The sequence below is a fragment of the Amphiura filiformis genome, chromosome 3, assembly GCF_039555335.1.
Source record: "Amphiura filiformis chromosome 3, Afil_fr2py, whole genome shotgun sequence".
Classification (NCBI taxonomy): domain Eukaryota; kingdom Metazoa; phylum Echinodermata; class Ophiuroidea; order Amphilepidida; family Amphiuridae; genus Amphiura; species Amphiura filiformis.
The window spans coordinates 52137994-52159181 of record NC_092630.1 but is presented as its reverse complement, the minus strand read 5'-3'; the positions used below and the strand labels follow the sequence as shown (position 1 = coordinate 52159181).

The window sequence follows — 21188 nt, the reverse complement described above, 5'->3', positions numbered from 1 at the left end:
GCCTAAAGGTTAAGGGGATCTATTATATGAGTCCGGGGGGTAAATTTCAAACGGCATACTTTCAGCCTGCCATAAAATCCTTACCCCCCCCCCTTTGAACATGCCAAATTTGCAGGATCCCTTTGCAAACCATAGGCCTTTCATGGACTAGATGTAGGCCTATATTTGCAGCGAGCAGAAATTTGCATGAATGTTTCTGTACTGTAGGCCTACTGAGTCTGTTTGCCTAAGGGGTGGTGCAATTGACATGTGTATCCCGGGCCGGGTGAGTTATAGGGGGCGAAGATTTTGGCAGGCCAAAGGGGGGGGGCATTTTTTGCCAGGTAGAAAGGGGGGGGGCAAGCAATTTTGGCTGGTTGAAAGGGGGGGCCAAGTGATTTTTGGCACAGATGTTCATGATGCAGTGCAGGAAAACATATTCAGATATGCAAAATTTCCTGCTTGATTGATGCCCTCGCATAATACGGTATGCCAAGAAAATAATTAAGGTTTTAAATTGGGTTCCCCAAAGTCTTGCATGTGTAAACGGTGCATGTGGTGGGGATGGGGGATTGGCACATCAAAAGGGGGGGGGGCAAAGGTTTTTTTGGCATTTCAAAAAGGGGAGGTAAAGATTTTTGGCACGGCCAAAGGGGCGGGGGCAATTTTTGGCAGACCAGTGAGAATTCACCACTTGGGGTACACATCATCATTATTGCACCACCCCTAAGCCTTTATAACTTGAGCATTTTATTTAAGTGGCACCCCATGCCAAAAGTTCCCCCCCCTACAACTGCCAACAAATTCTCCCCCTCCCCCCAATTTTACCCTCCCAAGGCTCATAATTACTGCACAGCTGCCCAAAGTCGGTCGTTTGTTTTTTGGGGCACCCCTATTATTATTAATACGTCTGTACCTCAAATTAACATCACCAAAAGGTCCGGCAAAAGGTATGGGGGTCAGGGTCATTCAATAAGTGGAAATAGCACGTGATAAAATCCGACCATTGTTAGTGTCATAAATGTGCTAACATAGCCTATATTGACAGGCTGGCCGGCACAAAAAGCGGCAGAAAAGGCCAAAAGGCTTATTTTTCCAAGTTCAACTGCTATCATAATGGGCTGTATACAATAATTATGAGTCCGGGGGGTGCAAAATTGTCAAACGGCTCGCCAAAAATCACTTGCCCCCCCCCTCTCGGACTGCCACTTTGCCCCCCCCTTTGCACATGATACCAACTTTTGGGGATCCCAATTTGCAAACCTTGAATGGTCTAGATACATGTACATGTAGCAGAAAAATTTGCATATTTAAGCGTTTCTCTACTGGTTACTAGTCCAACGAGTAGGACCTTTTTTTCTAAGTTACCAGACTATACTCATTTCACACTATGATCACTATCTGACATGGTGCAAGAAAGACGAATCGCGAAAGTCCAGTGACCGCGCCGCCCAATCGGGAGGCGCGGTTAGTGTATTTTTGTGGTTAATCTTCGGCTCGTTAAAAATTTCTTCTCCCCCTCCCCCTCCAATTTTACCCTCCCTCCAGGGCTCATAATTTAATATTGCACACCCCCTATAAAGCTTTAAAAAAATTATAATAGGCCTGGTTTCTACCCAATGTGGTAGAGCGCTTTTGTTGCGTAGTGGAAAAGGCGTGCTATCTTATGGTCATCTTAATGCCAATCGCTCGTTGCTCAGGCCACATAATAGAACTTGGATGTCACAGTTGCTGTACAATAATTCTGCCACACCGTGCATACAAGCATAACAGTGAATTGTAAAGCGCGCGCTTCAAAGTTGGCCAATTTTAGAAAACATACATGTCGAAAAACGAATTTCCTCATTATGTTTCATTTATCCCAATTGTTTTAATTTTTAATATAAGGTGTGTGAAGCCTTTCCGAGGTTACCATCGGGTCCTCAAAAATTAAATATTTTGCTACTGCATGTTTTATGGATTTTTGAAGATCGCTCATAAATTAGTAAAATATAGGCCTATTGAAATAAAGGGACCTACCACCATGCTGAAATACTAATCTATAATTAACATTTTCTTATCTGGATTAACATGGGAGGACAAATGGTAAAAGGAACCGTCATTCCACTGTACCGCGTACATACATAAATAGTTTGGCCTTGGACACACACACAATGGTTAACAGCTTTTGTGGTTTGGAAAACTACTCCCTATAAATTCTCTTTGATAATGTTATGTTTCAACTAGTTTTCCTCGAGTGTTCCATTCGTTGTCGACGGAAATAATTTACACGCACTGAGTTTTATAAAAGGGAGGTCCCGGGTTCGATTCCCAGCTCTGCCTATATTTTTCAAGGCTGAGAAAAAAATGCAATTTCTGAACTGCAAACTTATTTGGCGCGCGATCTGAGCTGGTCCTTTTCTGGTGGCTATATGTCTGTTACAGGCACACTCCCTCTGGAATCCAAACCAGGTTCACGCCCATTACACATCCCTTAAAGGCGCACATAAAAATAACAGATGTGGAAATAGGAGTAGGACTATAAACTGACTAGTAGACACCAGTTGTATATGTAGTCCAACTAATTCATGGCATATTGGATGGCCTAGGGGAAAGTTAGCCCATAATTATTTGCAAGACTATCCTTGCCTTCAAGGTGAAACAAATCTACCCATGTTACCCTCTGCCTCTGGTCATGGTCCTGCCTGCTGTCAGATCTTACCCTGGGAAAGATGACATTCGGTAATATTCCCCTTTAAGTAATTAACTGCAGTTTCTTTATTCAACATCATATCAGGTTCATACTTGACAAATTTATGATGGAATCGACTTTCATTAAAATAATATTGAAAAAAAAATCCCAAAATTACACATGCCTAATTTACATAATAATATCACGAATACATAATTACCTGTAATTAGCTAATTCGCATACCGTAATTAATTACAAAAAGTACACTTTTTGTGTATTTTTTGTTATCAATTGAAAAGAAAATGTGTGCAAAAAAACCCGCACCCTGATATCATGTACGGTTTTCTATTGGAATCAATTTTGCATAATTTATTAATTAGCTGAACTAGTCATATTTTCAGCTTTAATTTGTCTGCAGATTGGCCGAATTCGATCGAAATTGCTAAAATAGTATATTTGGTTAATTTATTATAATTATTCAATGATAGATTTTTTAATTAGGCATTTAACATGTGATACTTAAATTAACGCTGCCTTTTCAAGCAAGCATCCAAATAAACCTTCAAAATCTCGAAATGTGTCGATTTTGTCATTAAACCATTTGTGGCAGGTTTTTATTCCATTTGATCTTAAAATTGACACTACATCACAATGCATTGACCGATTTCAATTCCGTTTTTTGATTTTTGATGCTTTAATATAGCTCATTCATGTGAGAAACATTAAATAACGTAGTTCTGCTGCGCTTATTTTTGAGGTGATATGCCTAAATAGAAGCCCCGAATAGAAGGAACGCTCAGCCAGGCGGCGAGTGGCATGAGCCGGCAACTTGTGAAACCCGCCAGCCGTATGGCATTTTCCATGTACTCGGTTAGTTTTGTGGGGTTCATTATCGAACCCCAACGGTTTTAGCTTGTATTTATACCGTATTATTTATTAACATAGGCCTATTTGTTTGTGATATTTCAAGCGTTTTAAAATGTCAAAATAATCCCATTCAATTACATGGTTGACGAAGAAAATTGACTGAATTTAGAGAATGCACGGCGACCACCACCTGGCTCAGCGATATATGTGGAGGGACCAGGCCAGCGGCACTCTGTACAAATTGCCTATACCGATTCCGTAGACAAAACCTGTGGCACAGTCGCATCCCCTGCTTGTACGTGTTTATCTAGGTCAACGTGGCAAACAGTCAGGGTCAGAGGACAGCGCAATCTGTCTGCTGCCAAGATCCGTAATATATTTCTATTAGTCACCTTTTTGTACCGTTCGCAGATAGCGTGACGTCTGCCCAGCAACAACAATATGGGCATATTTTATATTATTTATTTATTTGAACGGACGTTTTTAGGCCTATATCAGTAGCACACGCCTTAATTGGCGATGCGTTCATTTAAAAGACAAAAAAAAAACATTTAAAACAACAACAACAATAACTCATAGGAAAATGAACCACATACATCCAATGACAGCGCCTTTTCGTAGCTACGTCACATTATAGCTCATTCATATCATTACATATTCAGAAACACCTTTTGGATTTGTGGCGTGATGAATAGACTCTTATACAGGTATCGAGCTCACGCTGTCCTCACTTGAGCGATCGATGTAGCGCCTCTCTTAATTTAGTACTCTCAGGAGGGACGGGTTGGTTGAAGCCGAGTTCGCTTGCGTTTTCTTGACATACATACTGGAACCTGTCAAGATAATTACGTGTAAGTTCCGTTGTTTCTCAGGAAAAATAAGTCAACAATTTACCATTCTTAGATGCATTTAAAAATATTCCTCTTGAATTCAAAGGTCAAGAATGTTTTGAGACTTATTCTAACACTAATTGAATTTTCTTCACCTTGTAAGATCACTGAAAAAATAGAATGCTCATGATGACGATGATGTACAGTGTAAGGGTTCCAAATTTTGAACCCAAAGTGATGCACGAGTTCGATCCCCTTCGACCCCTATGTAAAGTAACAAATTTTCTCTCCTATTTGTATTATATTTTATGTATGTAGTGTAGTTTGTATTCACAGGCGCAGTTGTGTAAAAATGTGTTTCTAATTTTTTTTTTTTTTAATTGGGACTGATACCGAATCGATCGACATCATGATCATCGACATCGGGACGTCATTGTTATCTAAAAAAATCTCATCCGTCGACTGTCATGTCTGTATACTGTTTTCAGATTTCCTTTTACAAATTAAGTGTACTGCTATACTAAAATGCAGTAAACCTTTGACGAGCGCGTATTATAAGGATACATCGCGTATTTACTGCGTTGCACGCACTTGTCTCTGATTGGCTGCTAACTAAGGCGATATGTTGTTGCTGAGTGGAAATTTATGAATGAATGTGGTGCGCCGTACGCGTTGTTAGCGCCGAATTTGCAACATCACGGTAGTCGCGCTCGTCAAAGCCTGGTTTGCTGCATTTGACTATACCCTTCCAGCACAGTGCATATTATTTTTCACAAGGTCCATTGCACACGCTTCCGGGGGTCACTCCCATTGTGGCCTGTACACCATCCGCGATAATGAAAACGCGTAAAAGGGTCGTTTTTAGTGGGTAGGCACGATCTGCCGTATCGCGTTTAGGGTGTCAAAAACATGAAAAATTGGAAAAAAGGTAGCAAAATTGCAATTTCTAAATACGCGGAAATGAAATTTAGGGTATGAAATTTGATGTTAGGAATGAAATCCCTGTTTAGGGTGTCGTTTTAGCCAAGGGTTAAATCCTTGTTTAGGGTGCTTTTCATAAGTTGATTATCGCGGATGGTGTACAGGCCACAATGGGAGTGACCCCCCCGGGACACGCTTGCATCGCGCACATATACGCAATGGTCAACAAGGAACCTGTCCTTGCACTGTGTGTAAGTGCCGCCACCTCTTTTAAGCTCTTGTTCCATTGCATTCCATTTCATTTTCTTCGGAAGTGGGGTTAGCGTCAATCAAAATGCCAACCCCCCTATTTCGGCAACAAAAATTTTATGACCCCCCACCACCGATACACCTTGCCCCCTAAACAGGCTACAATTGTATTGAAATCAATCTTTTTGAATAAAATAAACACACTATCTGTGGTCATCTTGCAGGTCATATTTAGACTCCCTACATTTTGGCCATCAAAACTTTTATGAATCCCCCTAGTTTTCTTTCCAAAAATTTATGACCCCCAATTTCTTTTTTCCTTCCAGAGAATCATATTTGAAGTTCCCAGCACCTTTTTTTTTGCTCCAATTGTTAGTGAATTACACTCAAATTAGCTTCAAATTGAACTCACTCCACACACTTTTATTTCTGACAATTTTTCAGTAAAATTGCTCAATAACATAATAATTTGTTTATTGTGCCTTTTTTGTTGCTCTGAAACCCCATTTTATGTCCCAAATTCCAATCTGGAGCCCAAAATTGTAAATTTGGGTGGCAATTTACCCACCAAAATATTATTTGAATACCCTGGTACACAGGAATATTGTCTGATGTTTGCTCCCCCCCTCAAATTTTAAATTTTTTATATATATGCAAAGTGATTTGTAACATCTTGTGGTAACCATGGTAACAAATAATACCATTTTATCAGGCCCCAACGTACCATGTTCCTTGCCCCTTCAACCACAGATTCTTGAAGGTGCTTAAATGTACTGTCTTATCCCCTTCCCCTAGTCAACGGCCCTGATCGAGAGCATAACTTATTTATAGTGTATACAGTGAACTCCTCCATTTGAATTTTTTTATCATATACAATTATTATTCTTTGTACTATTTTTAGGGAAATGGCAGTTATTAATTCTTACAAAACCTGATAAAGACAAGCTTCAAAATGGATAGAGTGGTTGAAGTGTTAATAGAAGAAGTTGCTCTTGAAGGACTGGATGGTAAGTGTACATAACTTGACGACTTGACAGATCCGTCAAATTGTTTATACTTCATCATCAATCACCACCACCACCACCACCACCCACACCACCACCACCCACACCACACCACACCACACCCCACCACACCACCACCCCACCCCACACCACATCATCACTATAATACCATTTTTTGCCCTGATGTGGCACAGGCAGTGCTGTGAACGTGTTAAGGCAGTTGTTTCATGCACTGCACATGTGACATCTTTAAGCATGTGTATGGCACTGATTCAAACAAATGCTAGTGATTGGAAGCTGTGCGCTCAATGACCTGACATCATTGCCACATCAGGGTGAAAAATGGTATATAGTGAAGCTAGGTAGGGGTTCTGGCCTGGGAGTTTAAATCCCTGGCAAAATCTACAAAAGCATGCCTAATAAATAAGCCCATTCTGATGGTGCTAGTTCCTGTTAGAATTTGTCAGCTGCTAGTCATTATTTGATCCATTTTACAATTGATTTGATTTGATCCATTGATTATACCAAGTGAGCTTGGTGTCCTCATGAATTACGATATTATGTATTGATTTAAGACCAAAAGTTTTGGTAAGTGTCGAGAAATGTGTTTTGGCTACAGGTACAAATAAGTAATAAATGCCAGAACTAACAAGTGTCATATACATGTTCAAGGTGTTTTTCCAGTTTTTGTTTTTGGCCAGTGTCAACCAGAATTCCATATCAATGTGTTAAATATTGTGATGTTTTTGCAGTCACTTTTGCAGTCCATTTTGTTTTGATGCAGGCATTACTTTGGAGACTTTGTGGATGCGTCTTGCAACCAGAGACCAGCCATTTCCATTAGCTCTGGATGAGTATTCTAAACCGGTAATATGGCAACAAATAGCTCAATCTAATGAAGTGGAATTTTTTGAGTTACCTGAACCTAGAGGGATGCCAATTCTGAGAGATACTCTAAAAGATGGTCCACAAACATGGTATGGTGCAACTTGCATGGCACCAGCTACTGAGGTATGAGTCAAATAAATTATTTTATGTTCAGTATTTCACATGTATGAAGTCAAATTAATTTTCGTATGGCATAAAATACATGACAATTTTTTTAAAAAATTTCAAAGATATTTACTCCATCAGTTACTTAATTTTGGGATAGTGAGCACTTTATATTTTTACTGAAAAGTAGGGGTTTGACAGCCACATAAACTGCATCATTGAAACAGGTTGTGTGGCACTTTTGTTTGCACAAAGTTTTGGCCAACCTTAATGATGAGATGATCAATCCATATAATCAATAATCAATAATGGTTAAGATTCAGTATTCTCTGATTTGTTGAGACCAACAAAATCACACTGATGAATGAGATCAATATGCATGGCAGTCCGTTCATACTACCACCGCATTTGCGATGCGTTGCTTTGCGATACGGTGCGTTGTCGCACTGCATCGTACTGCAAGTGCTGCATTGCGATATCGCAGTAAAGTTAAATACAACTTAAAGCACCTTAAAGCAACGCATTGCAAATGCGGTGGTAGTATGGGTGACATCCCGCTATCTCTAAGGTCCGCTATCTCTAAGGTTCGCTATCTCTAAGGTTCGCTATCACTAACGTGTAAAGTCTATGGAGACAGAATTCCGCTATCTCTAATAGAGAAAAAGGTTCGCTATACCTAAAAAAAGGTCCGCTACTTCTAAGGTTCGATATCACTAATTTAAAATAAGGTTCGCTAGTTCTAAGGTTCGATATCACTAATTTAAAATAAGGTTACGCTATCACTAATTTAAAATAAGGTTCGCTATCACTAATTTTGAATAAGGTCCGCTATCACTAATTTATTGAAGGTTCGCTATCTCTAAGGTTCGTTATCACTAATTCCAATAAAGGTTACGCTATACCTAAGGTTACGCTATCACTAATTTTAAATAAGGTTAGCTATCCCTAATTAATTAAGGTTACGCTATCTCTAAGGTTCGTTATCACTAATTTCGATTAGGGTTCGCTATACCTAAGGTTCAAGTTATCACTAATTTTAAATAAGGTCCGCTATCTCTAATTTTAAAAAGGTCCGCTATCTCTAATGTTAAAAAGGTCCGCTATCTCTAATTTTAAAAAGGTCCGCTATCTCTAATTTCAAATAAGGTCCGCTATCTCTAATTTTAAATAAGGTCCGCTATCTCTAATTTCAAATAAGGTCCGCTATCTCTAATTTCAAATAAGGTCCGCTATCTCTAATTTTAAATAGCGCCCGCTATTCCTAATTTTATATAAAGCCCACTATACATCTCTAATTTTCAATAAAGTTCGCTCTTTCTAATTTTAATTAGCCCACTATCTCTGACTTAAAAGTTATTTTAAATAAAGCGGGAAAGGCGCCCTCGAGTTGAATAGTTTATACGGGTGAAAATATACACATAAAAAAAACCAACATGTATACTCTTTAAAAAAAAAAAGAGCCGTTTCTTAAACACACTAACAGGCATGAGACTGCACTTTCCTAAAAAAACCTGAAAAAACTGAAAATGCGCGTGAAATTGGGCAAAAAGTACCAAAAACAGGCTGAAATTAAATAAAGTTGCGGAAATTTTGACTATAAAAATTTTGACTATAAAAAACTGAATTCAGTTTTTAAACTGAAAATTCTCATGCCTGCACTAAAACTAAATTACAAGATTTAAAGTAGTCAATAGATAGAGAATTTTGTCATGCATATTTTCATGGCCTGCTACTATAAACTTGATGTGGGAGTTACCACCTGTTGATGGAAGCAGCAGGCTGCGGTCTTCGGATGGCTGGTAAAGCTGCCAATCTGAAGCCTGATGTGTTATTGATGTAACTGCTTTATGGTAGGATGTTCCAAATGACACTGACCTCAAAGTGACCCCTTTTTTCCATCACATGTTGTTTGGAAGATATAAATTGCATAAAGGACCCCCTGTTCTGATTTTGATGATATCAATGATATATTTAAAGATGGAAGTAACTCGACGTATGGCCTAAAAATGCGAGTCCTATTTAGCACCTAAAGTCTGTTTTTTTTTGCGTTTTCGTGTCTTTATCTATTTAAAATGCACGTGAAAAAATGAGGACATCCACAAGCTGCGTGCATATGGGCGCCACCAGGTTTTTCGCTGTACGTGCATTTGCCGGGAATAGGCCTAGGCCTACATTCATTTCCAATTTAATAACAGCTCCGATTTTGGAAGAAGCTAGAAACCTTTTAATATGAGTAAAGAAGGGTTTAAAAATATAGAAAACAAGGTTTATTGGTGTTTGAATTCATTCATTCATTCATTCATTCATTCATTCATTCATTCATTCATTCATTCATTACAAAGAGACTTTTCAATGTTATTGTTAGCTGTTTTAACTATTTTTTTTTTGTAATTTAAACTCAAGTTTTGGCCTTCAATTTTGATTAAATTGCATAAAAATTAAGGTTTTTTTAATAATTCATATAGGTTTCTAGTTTGCTCTATCTATACCAATGTTTTGTGTGTTCCAAATTATTACTAATAATCAAAGTTGAATTTATATTAAAATTTAATTTCAAATAGTCAATCATCACATTTGCTTATTGGACAAAACGGGTTAAATCCGATGCTGGATGGGTGGGATAGGCCTGTTTGTGTTTCAATTTTTGATGATAGTACTTGTAAAAGATGTTCAAACGACTTTTATTCCTAACATCTATTGATATCTTCATGAAAATTGCAAATCAGCAACTATAATGCGTTGAAAATAACCCAAAAATTAATGATTGTGAAGCAGTTTCCGGCAAAAGTTTATCACGCCTATAGTCCCAACTTTGCATAAAATCGTGTTTTACAGATCTTGTGAATGTGATCTCTATAAATTTGAAAATAAAATGCGAAAATTTGAGCAATGTTTACGATTATGTGCGCATGAACATATCAGTTCAAAACGTGGTTAGCAGTCAGATGTAGGGTCTAAATACGGGAAAATCTGTCGCTAATTTTCTTAAAAAGTAGGCCTATACCTAAAAATGTGGTGTCATTTTCAGATATGCGGAATTTTGTTCTGATTTATGATATCAACAATATTATTATAAAGTTGGAGGTAACTCGACTAATGTCCTAAAACGCGACCCCCTATTTAGCACGTAGATTTAGGGAAAAAAGTCTGAAATTAATTGGCAACTTCTGTAGATTAAATTCAGACTTCCGCTCTCCCCATGGTTCATTTAGAATTGGGTAAATGAATCATGAAAGTACTCCGTCCTTCGGAGGGGACGTTAAGCCGTCAGTCCCGTGTGCAGAGAGCCATACCTGTATATGTATTTCGCAGCCAGTTTCAAAAGAGTAGGGTGTTAACCCCTGACTGTTCCCAACCCGTCCCGGTGTTCAAATGGACCCCAATGGAAATAAGCTTCAATAGAGGCTTTCTTGGGTTATCCAGGGTTGTCAAAACCCGAACAAATCAAATCAAATAAAACAAGAAATGTCTTTAAAAAGGCGGCAGTGAATGAAGAAAAAAAATGTTGGATTTCACATTCACTGAGAGGACCTTTGGCTTAAAAATGAGCTTTTAGAAACGACACTGTAAAAAGGAGAATGATGTTTGTGTCCTTTATTTTATTTTGTCTTAAACACCCACAATGAGGGCACAAATTAATTTATATGCTGAGTACTTAGTTCATTTCTTGGTATACTTAATAACATATGATGACATTTACTTAAAATGAAGAACATATTCTCAAGTTTGTACTTAACATAAATGAGTTAAAAGTTGCATGCATCTGAGCCTTTAATAAGGCCTAGGAATGATTATAAACATAATACTGTGGTATGGGGTAATAGCAATTCCTCATTGATAGCATGGATAGTGTCTAAGTCTGATGACGAGTCTTCAGGTTCATATTGTGGTTTGGATATACCATTGACTGACATCGGGTATGGCCATTGTTTTCAATTTTGCGATGAATAGTTATATCATTTTATGAACCAATTACAGGTAGGCCTATTTCTGGAAAGCATTAAGAACAGAGATTAAACTGACCAAAATTCGAAATAAATATTCAGGGTGTACTAGACGATATACAGTGTGTAAAAATGAACTTTTTTAAGGAACATGTGGTATATTTTTCTTTTCAGGAATATTTTCTCAATCTGAGGACCACAAAATCAAACAGAGCTTGAATTGAAAAAGCCAACCAGAAATATACTTTATTTTGGGTGCGATGTTTGCTTCTATGTATACAGGGTGATCAAAATTTACTTCATTAACAGACCTAATTATTTATTCCAAAGGTTTAATTAGTGCTAATTAGCTGCTTAAACTGCTTTCAGTCATAAATACTCATTCCAAATAGATTATCGTAGAGGGCAGTACACAGCCCACTGTTTTTTGCCAGGCTTATTGACAATAATCGTATGGTATTGCATATCGTACGGTGTCTGATCTCCGCCAAACTCCCCCTTTTATAATTCATCTCCCCAAATTTTCAGTTTTCACCCTTTTTGCGAAACTGCTTTCCCCTTTTCAAATATTTCCCCTTTTAACTTTCCCCTTTTCAAATAGTTCCCCTTTTCAACTTTCCCCTTTTCAAATAGTTCCACCTTTTCGACTTTCCCCCTTTTCAAATAGTTCCCCCTTTTCGACTTTCTTTCCCCCTTTTCGACTTTCCCCCTTTTCAAATAGTTCCCCCTTTTAGGACTTTCCCCTTTTCAAATTGTTCCCCTTTTCAATTTCCCCCTTTTCATATAGTTTCCCCATTTTCAATTTCCCCCTTTTCATATAGTTTCCCCATTTTCAATTTCCCCCTTTTCATATAGTTTCCCCTTTTCGAATTTCCCCCTTTTCATATAGTTCCCCTTTCAATTTCCCCTTTTCATATAGTTTCCCCTTTTCGAATTTCCCCTTTTCATATAGTTTCCCCCTTTTCAATTTCCCCCTTTTCATATAGTTTCCCCTTTTCAATTTCCCCTTTTCATATAGTTTCCCCCTTTTCAATTTCCCCTTTTCATATAGTTCCCCTTTTGAATTTCCCCTTTTTCATATAGTATCCCCTTTTCAATTTCCCCTTTTCATATAGTTTCCCCCTTTTCATATAGTTTCCCCCTTTTCGAATTTTCTTTTCACCTTTTACATAATACCATTTTACAGATTTTTCCCCCATTAAATAGTTTCTCTCTTATTTTTTTATTCCCTTTTTTTTACTCCCTTTTTTTTATCCCCCTTTTCATATAGTTTCCCCATTTTCAATTTCCCCCTTTTCATATAGTTTCCCATTTTCAATTTCCCCTTTTCATATAGTTTCCCCTTTTGAATTTCCCCTTTTCATATAGTTCCCCTTTTGAATTTCCCCTTTTCATATAGTTTCCCCTTTTTGAATTTCCCCCTTTTCATAATTTTTCCCCCTTTTCTATTTTCCCCCTTTCCAAATAGTCCCCCCTCTTCCAATTTCCCCCTTTTCATATAGTTCCCCCTTTTTGAATTTCCCCCTTTTTCATATAGTATCCCCCTTTTAATTTCCCCCTTTTCATATAGTTTCCCCCTTTTTGAATTTTCTTTTCACCTTTTACATAATACCATTTTACAGATTTTTCCCCATTAAATAGTTTCTCTCTTATTTTTTTATTCCCTTTTTTTTACTCCCTTTTTTTTATTCCCCTTTTCACGATGCGTAGGCACGGACCATCTATAGTACCGTGCATTCACGTCCCATGTACTTCGTATTGAAATAGGTCCGGCCTACACGTTGAAAGCACGTGATTGTCTGATACAAATTCTTGAGTTAAATAAAATGAATAAAATGATACTTATTATGTAATTTATGAATTCTATAGGATATAGATCTACATTTAAGAAAAATCATAATCTGAATTATATTATGCAACTAAATAAAGACCCAGGAAAAGGCCAGGAGATTGGAATTCGAATCAATTAGATTGGCTTATTAATCGTTATTATTTTGGACTTGTCTCGACTTTTAAAAAAGACTAGGCTTAAGGGGTACTACACCCCTGTCCAATTTTATGCCTATTTTTGCTATTTTCTCAAAAATTATAGCACATTGGTGTAAAGTAAGATATGTATATTATAGGGGCAAGGACTACAACTACTGTACTGAAAATACAGCAACACAAAGCAAGTAGTTATTGATTTATTGATCAAATAATGGTTTTCCCTCATTTTTGACTGTAACTCCACAACTGTTGGCTGTGCTGAAATAAAATTTCCAGTGCAGTAGTTGTAGTCCTTGCCCCTATTAATATACATATCTTACTTGTCCCCAATGCGCCATAATTTTTGAGAAAAATGCAAAAATAGGCACAAAATTGGACAGGGGTGTAGTACCCCCTTAATTGCTACTTAATTCTTCATCTAACATATAGGGCCTACTAATTCTTTTTGGATTTTTGAGGCGTGCACCACTGACTGAAGTCCCTGGTTCATTTGTCTGGTCAATTGAATATACGCCATAGAGCCTTTGATTAGAAAGCACATTTTTATTGTTAACGGGATTGTTGACAAACAAAGAATATGCGAAAATTACTCGGTTCTGGCTTAAAAATAAAGTTGCATAAAATCACACAGCCACACTTGTCATAAATATGCAATGCCCATTTTGTCCAGGCCCGTTTATAAATGTATGCTTTTATTGTCATTTCACTGTTAAGACCGCTTGTTTTAAACTTTGGTGCTAACTTTAGAAAAAAACTTTTGAATAATTATATAGCACAAACAATTCTTATTATCTAGGCTTTTGTAACAATGGCAGACAGTTGTTTGTTGTCTCTGACATATCCCTGTTTATAGACAAGTTCTTCACAGACTTTCAAACATCATTGCTATGAATTTGACCAGCATAAATATTTATGCATGCCATCAACATCATTTGGTTTATCAATCATATCGGATTTGCTCTTTGTACAGCCCCTCTATAAACGTGCATAAAAGTTGACGGATCCCTAACCCATTGAATTTAGCGGCGCTTGCACAACAGGCTATAAATCTACCTACGTTGGTATCCAAATTCATGTAGAACGCCTTTCCAATAATGGATGTAGCGAAATGAGCTCTAGTGAGTGCACGGTACTCTCCAGGGTCCAGGCTTACTGGTAAAGCCTACGCACGGAAAACGGGGAGTACCCAAACAAAAAGGGAGTATTAAAACAAAAAGGAGTATTATTTAAAAGGGAGAAACTATTTAAAATGGGAACCTATTTGTGAAAAGCGGAGGAAAGTTAAAAGGGATTATTTGAGGAACTATTAATTTTACAAAATGGGTGAAAATAAAAAGGGTATTATTTGTAAAGGGGTAATTCAAACGGGAACTATTTGAAAAGGGGGAAAGTCGAAAAGGGGAACTATTTGAAAAGGGGAAAGTCGAAAGGGGGAACTATTTGAAAAGGGGAAAGTCGAAAAGGGGAACTATTTGAAAAGGGGAAAGTTAAAAGGGGAAATATTTGAAAAAGGGGAAAGCAGTTTGAAAAGGGGGATTCAAAAGGGGAAACTATATGAAAAGGGGAAAGTCAAAAGGGGAAACTATTTGAAAAGGGGGAAAGTCGAAAAGGAGAAAGTATTTGAAAAGGGGAAAGTCGAAAAGGGGGAAACTATTTGAAAAGGGGGTAAGTCGAAAAGGGGGAAACTATATGAAAAGGGGGGAGTCGAAAAGGGGGGAACTATATGAAAAGGGGAAATTCAAAAGGGGAAATATGAAAAGGGGGAAATTCAAAATGGGGAAACTATATGAAAAGGGGAAATTCAAAAGGGGAACTATTTGAAAAGGGGAAAGTCGAAAAGGGGAACTATTTGAAAAGGGGAAAGTCGAACTATTTGAAAAGGGGAAAGTCGAAAAGGGGGAACTATTTGAAAAGGGGAAAGTTAAAAGGGGGGAAATATTTGAAAAGGGGGAAAGCATTTCACAAAAAGGGGGAAAACTAAAAATTTGGGGATATGAATTATAAAAGGGGGAGTTTGGCGGAGATCAGACACCGTAATATCGTATGGATTCCCCATCTCTTTTCCCCTCCTCTCCCTATCTCCCCTCTTTTTCCCCTTCTCTTTTTCTCTCTCTCTCCTTTTCCCTTTTTTTCCTTCGCTAGGGGCGCTTAGGGTCTGAGGGGCGGGGGCCCAAATAGGCAATTTTTTTCTGCCCCCCCCCCACCGCCAGGCAGCTACGCCACTGGATCAGAGAAGATATTCTCTGGTTTGATCAAGTAAAATAGGGTGAATAAATTATGATGCATCAAATGGCTTCAATTGGAATTAATTTCCTTAATTTTGGAAAATTTTCCAATTTCCAACTTCCTCGACACCTCCCCTGCATAGACAATAGTGGATAAACAAGTCGCCGATTTCGTTTTTGTCACCCGGTACTTTATGTTTAACACAATTATTTTATAGGCCTACAATTATAACAGAAAAAAACTTGTGCCAAAATGGTCCACCAAATGACTTTAATTAGGTCTTCATTTTGGAAAGGTTTCTCACTTCTTAGGGGGACACAACATACATGTATATCCCCAACACCTGAGCACAACGCGATCGGCTATCAATTGTAGGCCTATACTGGTACGCGACGGTGAACTGATTCAAATCTCTTCAACTTGTTCAGACCGGACCAGTATACGTATTTAGCGATCTTGCAAACTTTATCATGTTTATTAAAATAAAATTACTGATCATAGCGAACCTTACAGTAAATTAGAAATAACGGGTCCTATTTTAAATTAGATGGGCCTTATAGCGGGCCTTATTTTTAATTAGAGATAGCGGGCTTTATTTTAAAATAGCTAATTTTATTTTCAATTACAGATATGAAGCGGGCTTTATATAAAATTAGAGTTAGCGAACCCTATTTGGAATTAGAGACAACGAACCTTATTTGAAATTAGTGATAGCGAACCTTATTTAAATTTAGAGATAGCGAACCTTATTTAAAATTAGAGATAGCGAACCTTATTTAAAATTAGATATAGCGAACCTTATTTAAAATTAGAGATAGCGAACCTTATTATAAATTAGAGATAGCGAACCTTGTTTGAAATTAGAGATAGCGAACCTTATTTAAAATTAGTGATAGCGAACCTTAGAGATAGCGAACCTTAGAGATAGCGAACCTTAGAGATAGCGGACCTTATTTGAAATTAGAGATAGCGAACCTTAGGGATACCGGGATTGTTAAAATTAGAGATAGCGGACCTTATTTTAAATTAGTGATAGCGAACCTTAGAGATAGCGAACCTTCAATAAATTAGTGATAGCGGACCTTTTTAAAATTAGAGATAGCGGACCTTATTTAAAATTAGTGATAACGAACCTTAGGTATACCGAACCCTAATCGAAATTAGTGATAACGAACCTTAGGTATAGCGGACCTTTTTCGTAATTAGTGATAACGAACCTTAGAGATAGCGAACCTTAGAGATAGCGAACCTTAGAGATAGCGAACCGTAACCGTAGTATGAACGGACCTTGAGATTCCATATAAACTTGATTAAAATCATATATTGAACTTGACTGATAATATGTTTATTCTACACATGTTTGTTGAGGGTTCAACACAAAACTGCACATAACATGAATGTCAATCAGGTGTGTAGAAAGATGTCTGACTTATGCATTATCCTTTGCCATTACAGAGGAAATTGATAACAACAGTGTATCCTGTTGCCTATGTTGAGGACAAAGAGAAGGGCATCAAAGGTTCTTGTGCTACTTACTCTACACGTCAAAATGTTACCAAAGAAGTTATAGATGAGGAAGGCAATGTTAAGATGTCACTCACAGAAGCAGAAAACAGGTTAGTAAACCACATTGAATAGGTTTTCAAGGAACTTATGTTAAAAAAAGTATTTATTGACAAATTCATCATTCTCGAATCATTCAAGCAATTGCTAGTTGTGATGTATGGGTAATACATGCGCACAATCACACCACCTTGAATAGTTTTATACTATGATCAGCTCTTAATAGGCGGGAATTATTCGGTTTTTGTTACTGCACGAGTCAATAAAGTTCAACTTCCGCACGCGTAAATTCACAAAAGAATGCATCATTCACGCAAAGCGCAGTTCGCGTAGGTGCTGCGCCTAGCTGTGTGTGTGCCATTCTGTATCAATCCACGATGTATAGGGTTCTGTTATGTCTACATTTGACTGGTAGACATTGCACAGTGTCTACCAGGGCAGCACTTCCAGTATATCACATGAAAAGCCATGTTGGGTCGCAGGGGCATAGCCAGGTGGAGCTTGGGGGGACTTACCCCCCTCCATAAATATTTTCGGGATAAAATGGGGATGGCAAAGAGTAAAGTGCCCTTAAAATTAATAAAAATGGGACAAAATGTACAAATAGGGAAGAAAAGTTTGCCTGCTGGGTCATGTGATGTGTTTTGGAAAGCAAATGAAGAGTTGATGTTTTGAGTAGCCAATCAGGAACTACTTCTATGTTTTCCATAGGCATGCTACATTGTCGACATCTCAGATAAACAGTGTCAGTTGAATTTTTTGAATGTGTGCTATCATATGCATCAATGAGATCATTATAACCACTGACAGATTGTACTATTTGCAAACATCAACATTAATGAATGTTTGAACAATGAACAGAACAGTTTTTCATTATTAGGATTCAGTTTATATGTTTATTGGAGACATCAAGCATGCTAACAAGTTTCACACAGAAAAAATGAAATAATATTGTTAAAGATATTAACAATTTGTTTTTTGTCTTGTCAGATGGGAAAACAAACTGGTCATGGTTGCTAGTCAAGATGCCCGATGGAAGGTCTTGGTAGGCCTCCATGGTGATCCGCAAATTGAGCTGGGAGATAAGCAATATATGATGCTGGAGGCCGTCTGCAGAGGGCGCCAGTTAGGAGAATATCAGTGCGTACTTTCCAAACGTATGGGGCTAGAAAGCAGGAACATGTTCTACCATCGAATCGTGTTAAGCAAGCAAGGCTTCATCAAGAAAAGGGTACAAATGTGTCAATATTTATAGTTGTGTGATTTGTATCAGACAAACAAAGTCTGATCACATGATCACATTTCCTCTGATCCCTAATGATCATATCATACTAAGCAGTCACAACAGGATAGATAGTGTTTTTTGGGGGGGCATATTTTGCGTCTACATCCACTTGCTCATTCGGAAACGTGACAAGCTGATAATTGTTGAGAAGTTGCTAGCATAGCATGTCTAGCGTTAAACCACTACTACTACTAGCTGAACTAAAGTCATCTTCAGAAACGATTCATATTTGCTAGCAACGGCTTTTAATTGCTGGTATCATTGCACAATCACCAGTCTCTCAGTTGTGACTGCTAGTTTGATAAGGCCATAACAAAAACTGATGTTACATACATGTAATGCAATTGAGATTAAAAGCAAACTGAGTTTTAAGTGATGACATTTGATTGATAGGTCTGACCAAAAGAACTGGCTATTCCAATTGAAATTCATACATATCTACCGTATTTCGTCAAATAAACACCCCCGGGGCATTACATTTTCCCAAGGGGGGCGTTTATTCAAGGTCAATTTTAGAACGATAATTTCCGTTAAAATCATTAGGTAAACTAAAAACACACGCTAAAATGACGAACTATGAACTAGAAACACTGACTTCTGGCTCACTTCCTTGTTTCTGATTCAGATTTTCGCCAATTATTGACGCTATTGTCGACCATGTGCGCAACTTGGTAAGCTTACTACACAATATAGCATGGAAATATCGGCATTTTTGAAACATCTTGGTTGAAAAAAGTGGCGAGGGGGGCGACTATTTGACGAAATACGGTATCTTAATCTCCCACACAAGGGGTGTAGATTTCGAATGGACGGTTGCCACATTTGAAATTCACACTGCATGTGTGAAAAATTAAGGTCATGTGTTCCACAGGGAGTGGATGGATTTCAACTGAAGTAGCCTAATAATGCTGCTTATTTTATTTAAGATTTAATCATATTGACATTATACTTGTCGTTCCAGGGGTGCAAATTAGTTTTTTCATGGGTGCAAATTTGTCACACTTTGCGGGAACCAATTAAGTGATTCTCACAAGCTTTTCCAGCAAGATTCTTGTCTTGTGTGTAGAATGTGTGCAATAGAATCAATATTGATTCTCGCAAATCCATTCAAGGGGAATCTTTACGAGAATCAATTATCTAATTCTTGCCAAATTTGCATCCTTTTGCTCCTGCAATATGAATATTTTGTCAAATTCTGAAAATAATAATATAATAATAATAAAAAATCAACACTTTGTTTGGCCCTATCTCCCAATTAGTTTAAGTGACAATCAACCCATTATAGTTGTTCAATCATATCAGTCATGGACTCACAATTGATATCTATTTGACCTGTCTACAGCATGCAATCTACCAGGTAGGAGATCAACCACAGAAAAGGTCAGTCATACTATTTGGAACCATGTTCAAAGAGAATGTCGTGCAGCCCATGTATGAGACTCTGTGGGAAGGGATGTCTGACTTGTTGGAAAAGAGACCTAATAGGATGTGGACTTTACAGGCATTGAGAGTTGCATTAAGGGAGCGCTTTCCGGACATGGTAGGTGCTGCTGTTGTCAATATGATATTTTTATGCGGATATGTCGGAATAATTGCATCCTGATGCTGACATTTGTCGGCATAGGGCACCAGAGACAAAATTCTGTCGGTCGGACATCCGGGCTATCTCTAGTCTCGGGCCCAAACTGCATGTGGCTCACGGTTTGTTGTGAACAACAGAAACCGGCTGTGAAGGAGGCTACATAGCGATGTTGCTGGAGTGGCATTCAATTTCGCAAAAACGACACTCGACCATGGAATTTAATTTTAAGTTTGTCAGTATATAAGCGGTAAATCAAGTAAGTTTCTTTCACTCTGAAGACTTAGAAGCGGTTGTTTGATTCCACTGTCTATTTGCGATCGAAATTTACATAACACCAATGACAGAAATCATCAACAAAAATCAAATTAGGGACTTGTTTTCACTCGAACATCATCAACCGGAAGTGACGTGACACGGACCGACAGAATAAGGCACCAGAGACAAATTTGTTCGATCTTTGGATCGACCATCGATGCTGCTTCGATGCTTGTTATTAATTAATTATCAACTAATTAATCAGAATTAACGCTAAATTTATATTAGTCAATATCACTACAGGCACAAATTACCATTTTATCCCAATTAACAATAGTAAATTAATTGATTTCATAAATAATAGGGACCGACCAAGCATCGATGGTCGATCGAAAGATCGAACTAATTTGTTTCTATCGCCTAAGGCATATTGCTGATAGCAATTGTTAGGCAAACATGGTGCATGCTGGGAATGAAAAGGGCTCAAAAGCTATCAAACTCATCACCTGCGGCCGGCAGTGAATTTGGTGTGTTAGAAAGTAACACTCTAATCACCAACAATGTATGTTGTGTGTACATTTGGAAGACATGCATGATGACTGAATAGATAAATGGACTATTCTATTTGAAATCCATACACCCTATGGAAGACATGACCTTAATCTCTCAGACAGGGTGTAGATTTCAAATTTAGTCACCCATTCAGGTACCCCCATTTGAATTGTGGATTTTAACTAGAATAGCCCAATATTTCTATGTGACCAGCTCCAACAAAACCCGGAACAAGTCGCCAGGCATGTTTTTGAGTTATAGGCCTAGTTTAATTAAAG

At 37.8% G+C, this 21188-nt stretch overlaps 1 protein-coding gene across 1 annotated transcript in view; it reads left to right on the top strand.

The window, feature by feature from the left end:
• Nucleotides 1-4329: 4329 nt before the first annotated feature.
• LOC140148697 (general transcription factor 3C polypeptide 1-like) overlaps nt 4330-21188 on the top strand; it is a 54188-nt gene continuing 37329 nt past the window's right edge. The window contains exons 1-6 of the mRNA XM_072170739.1: nt 4330-4368; nt 6419-6524; nt 7306-7532; nt 17129-17289; nt 18227-18467; nt 19864-20061. Of these exons, the coding sequence (XP_072026840.1) occupies nt 6470-6524; nt 7306-7532; nt 17129-17289; nt 18227-18467; nt 19864-20061 (882 nt within the window). The 5' untranslated portion in view covers nt 4330-4368; nt 6419-6469. The remainder of the gene's footprint in view (nt 4369-6418; nt 6525-7305; nt 7533-17128; nt 17290-18226; nt 18468-19863; nt 20062-21188) is intronic.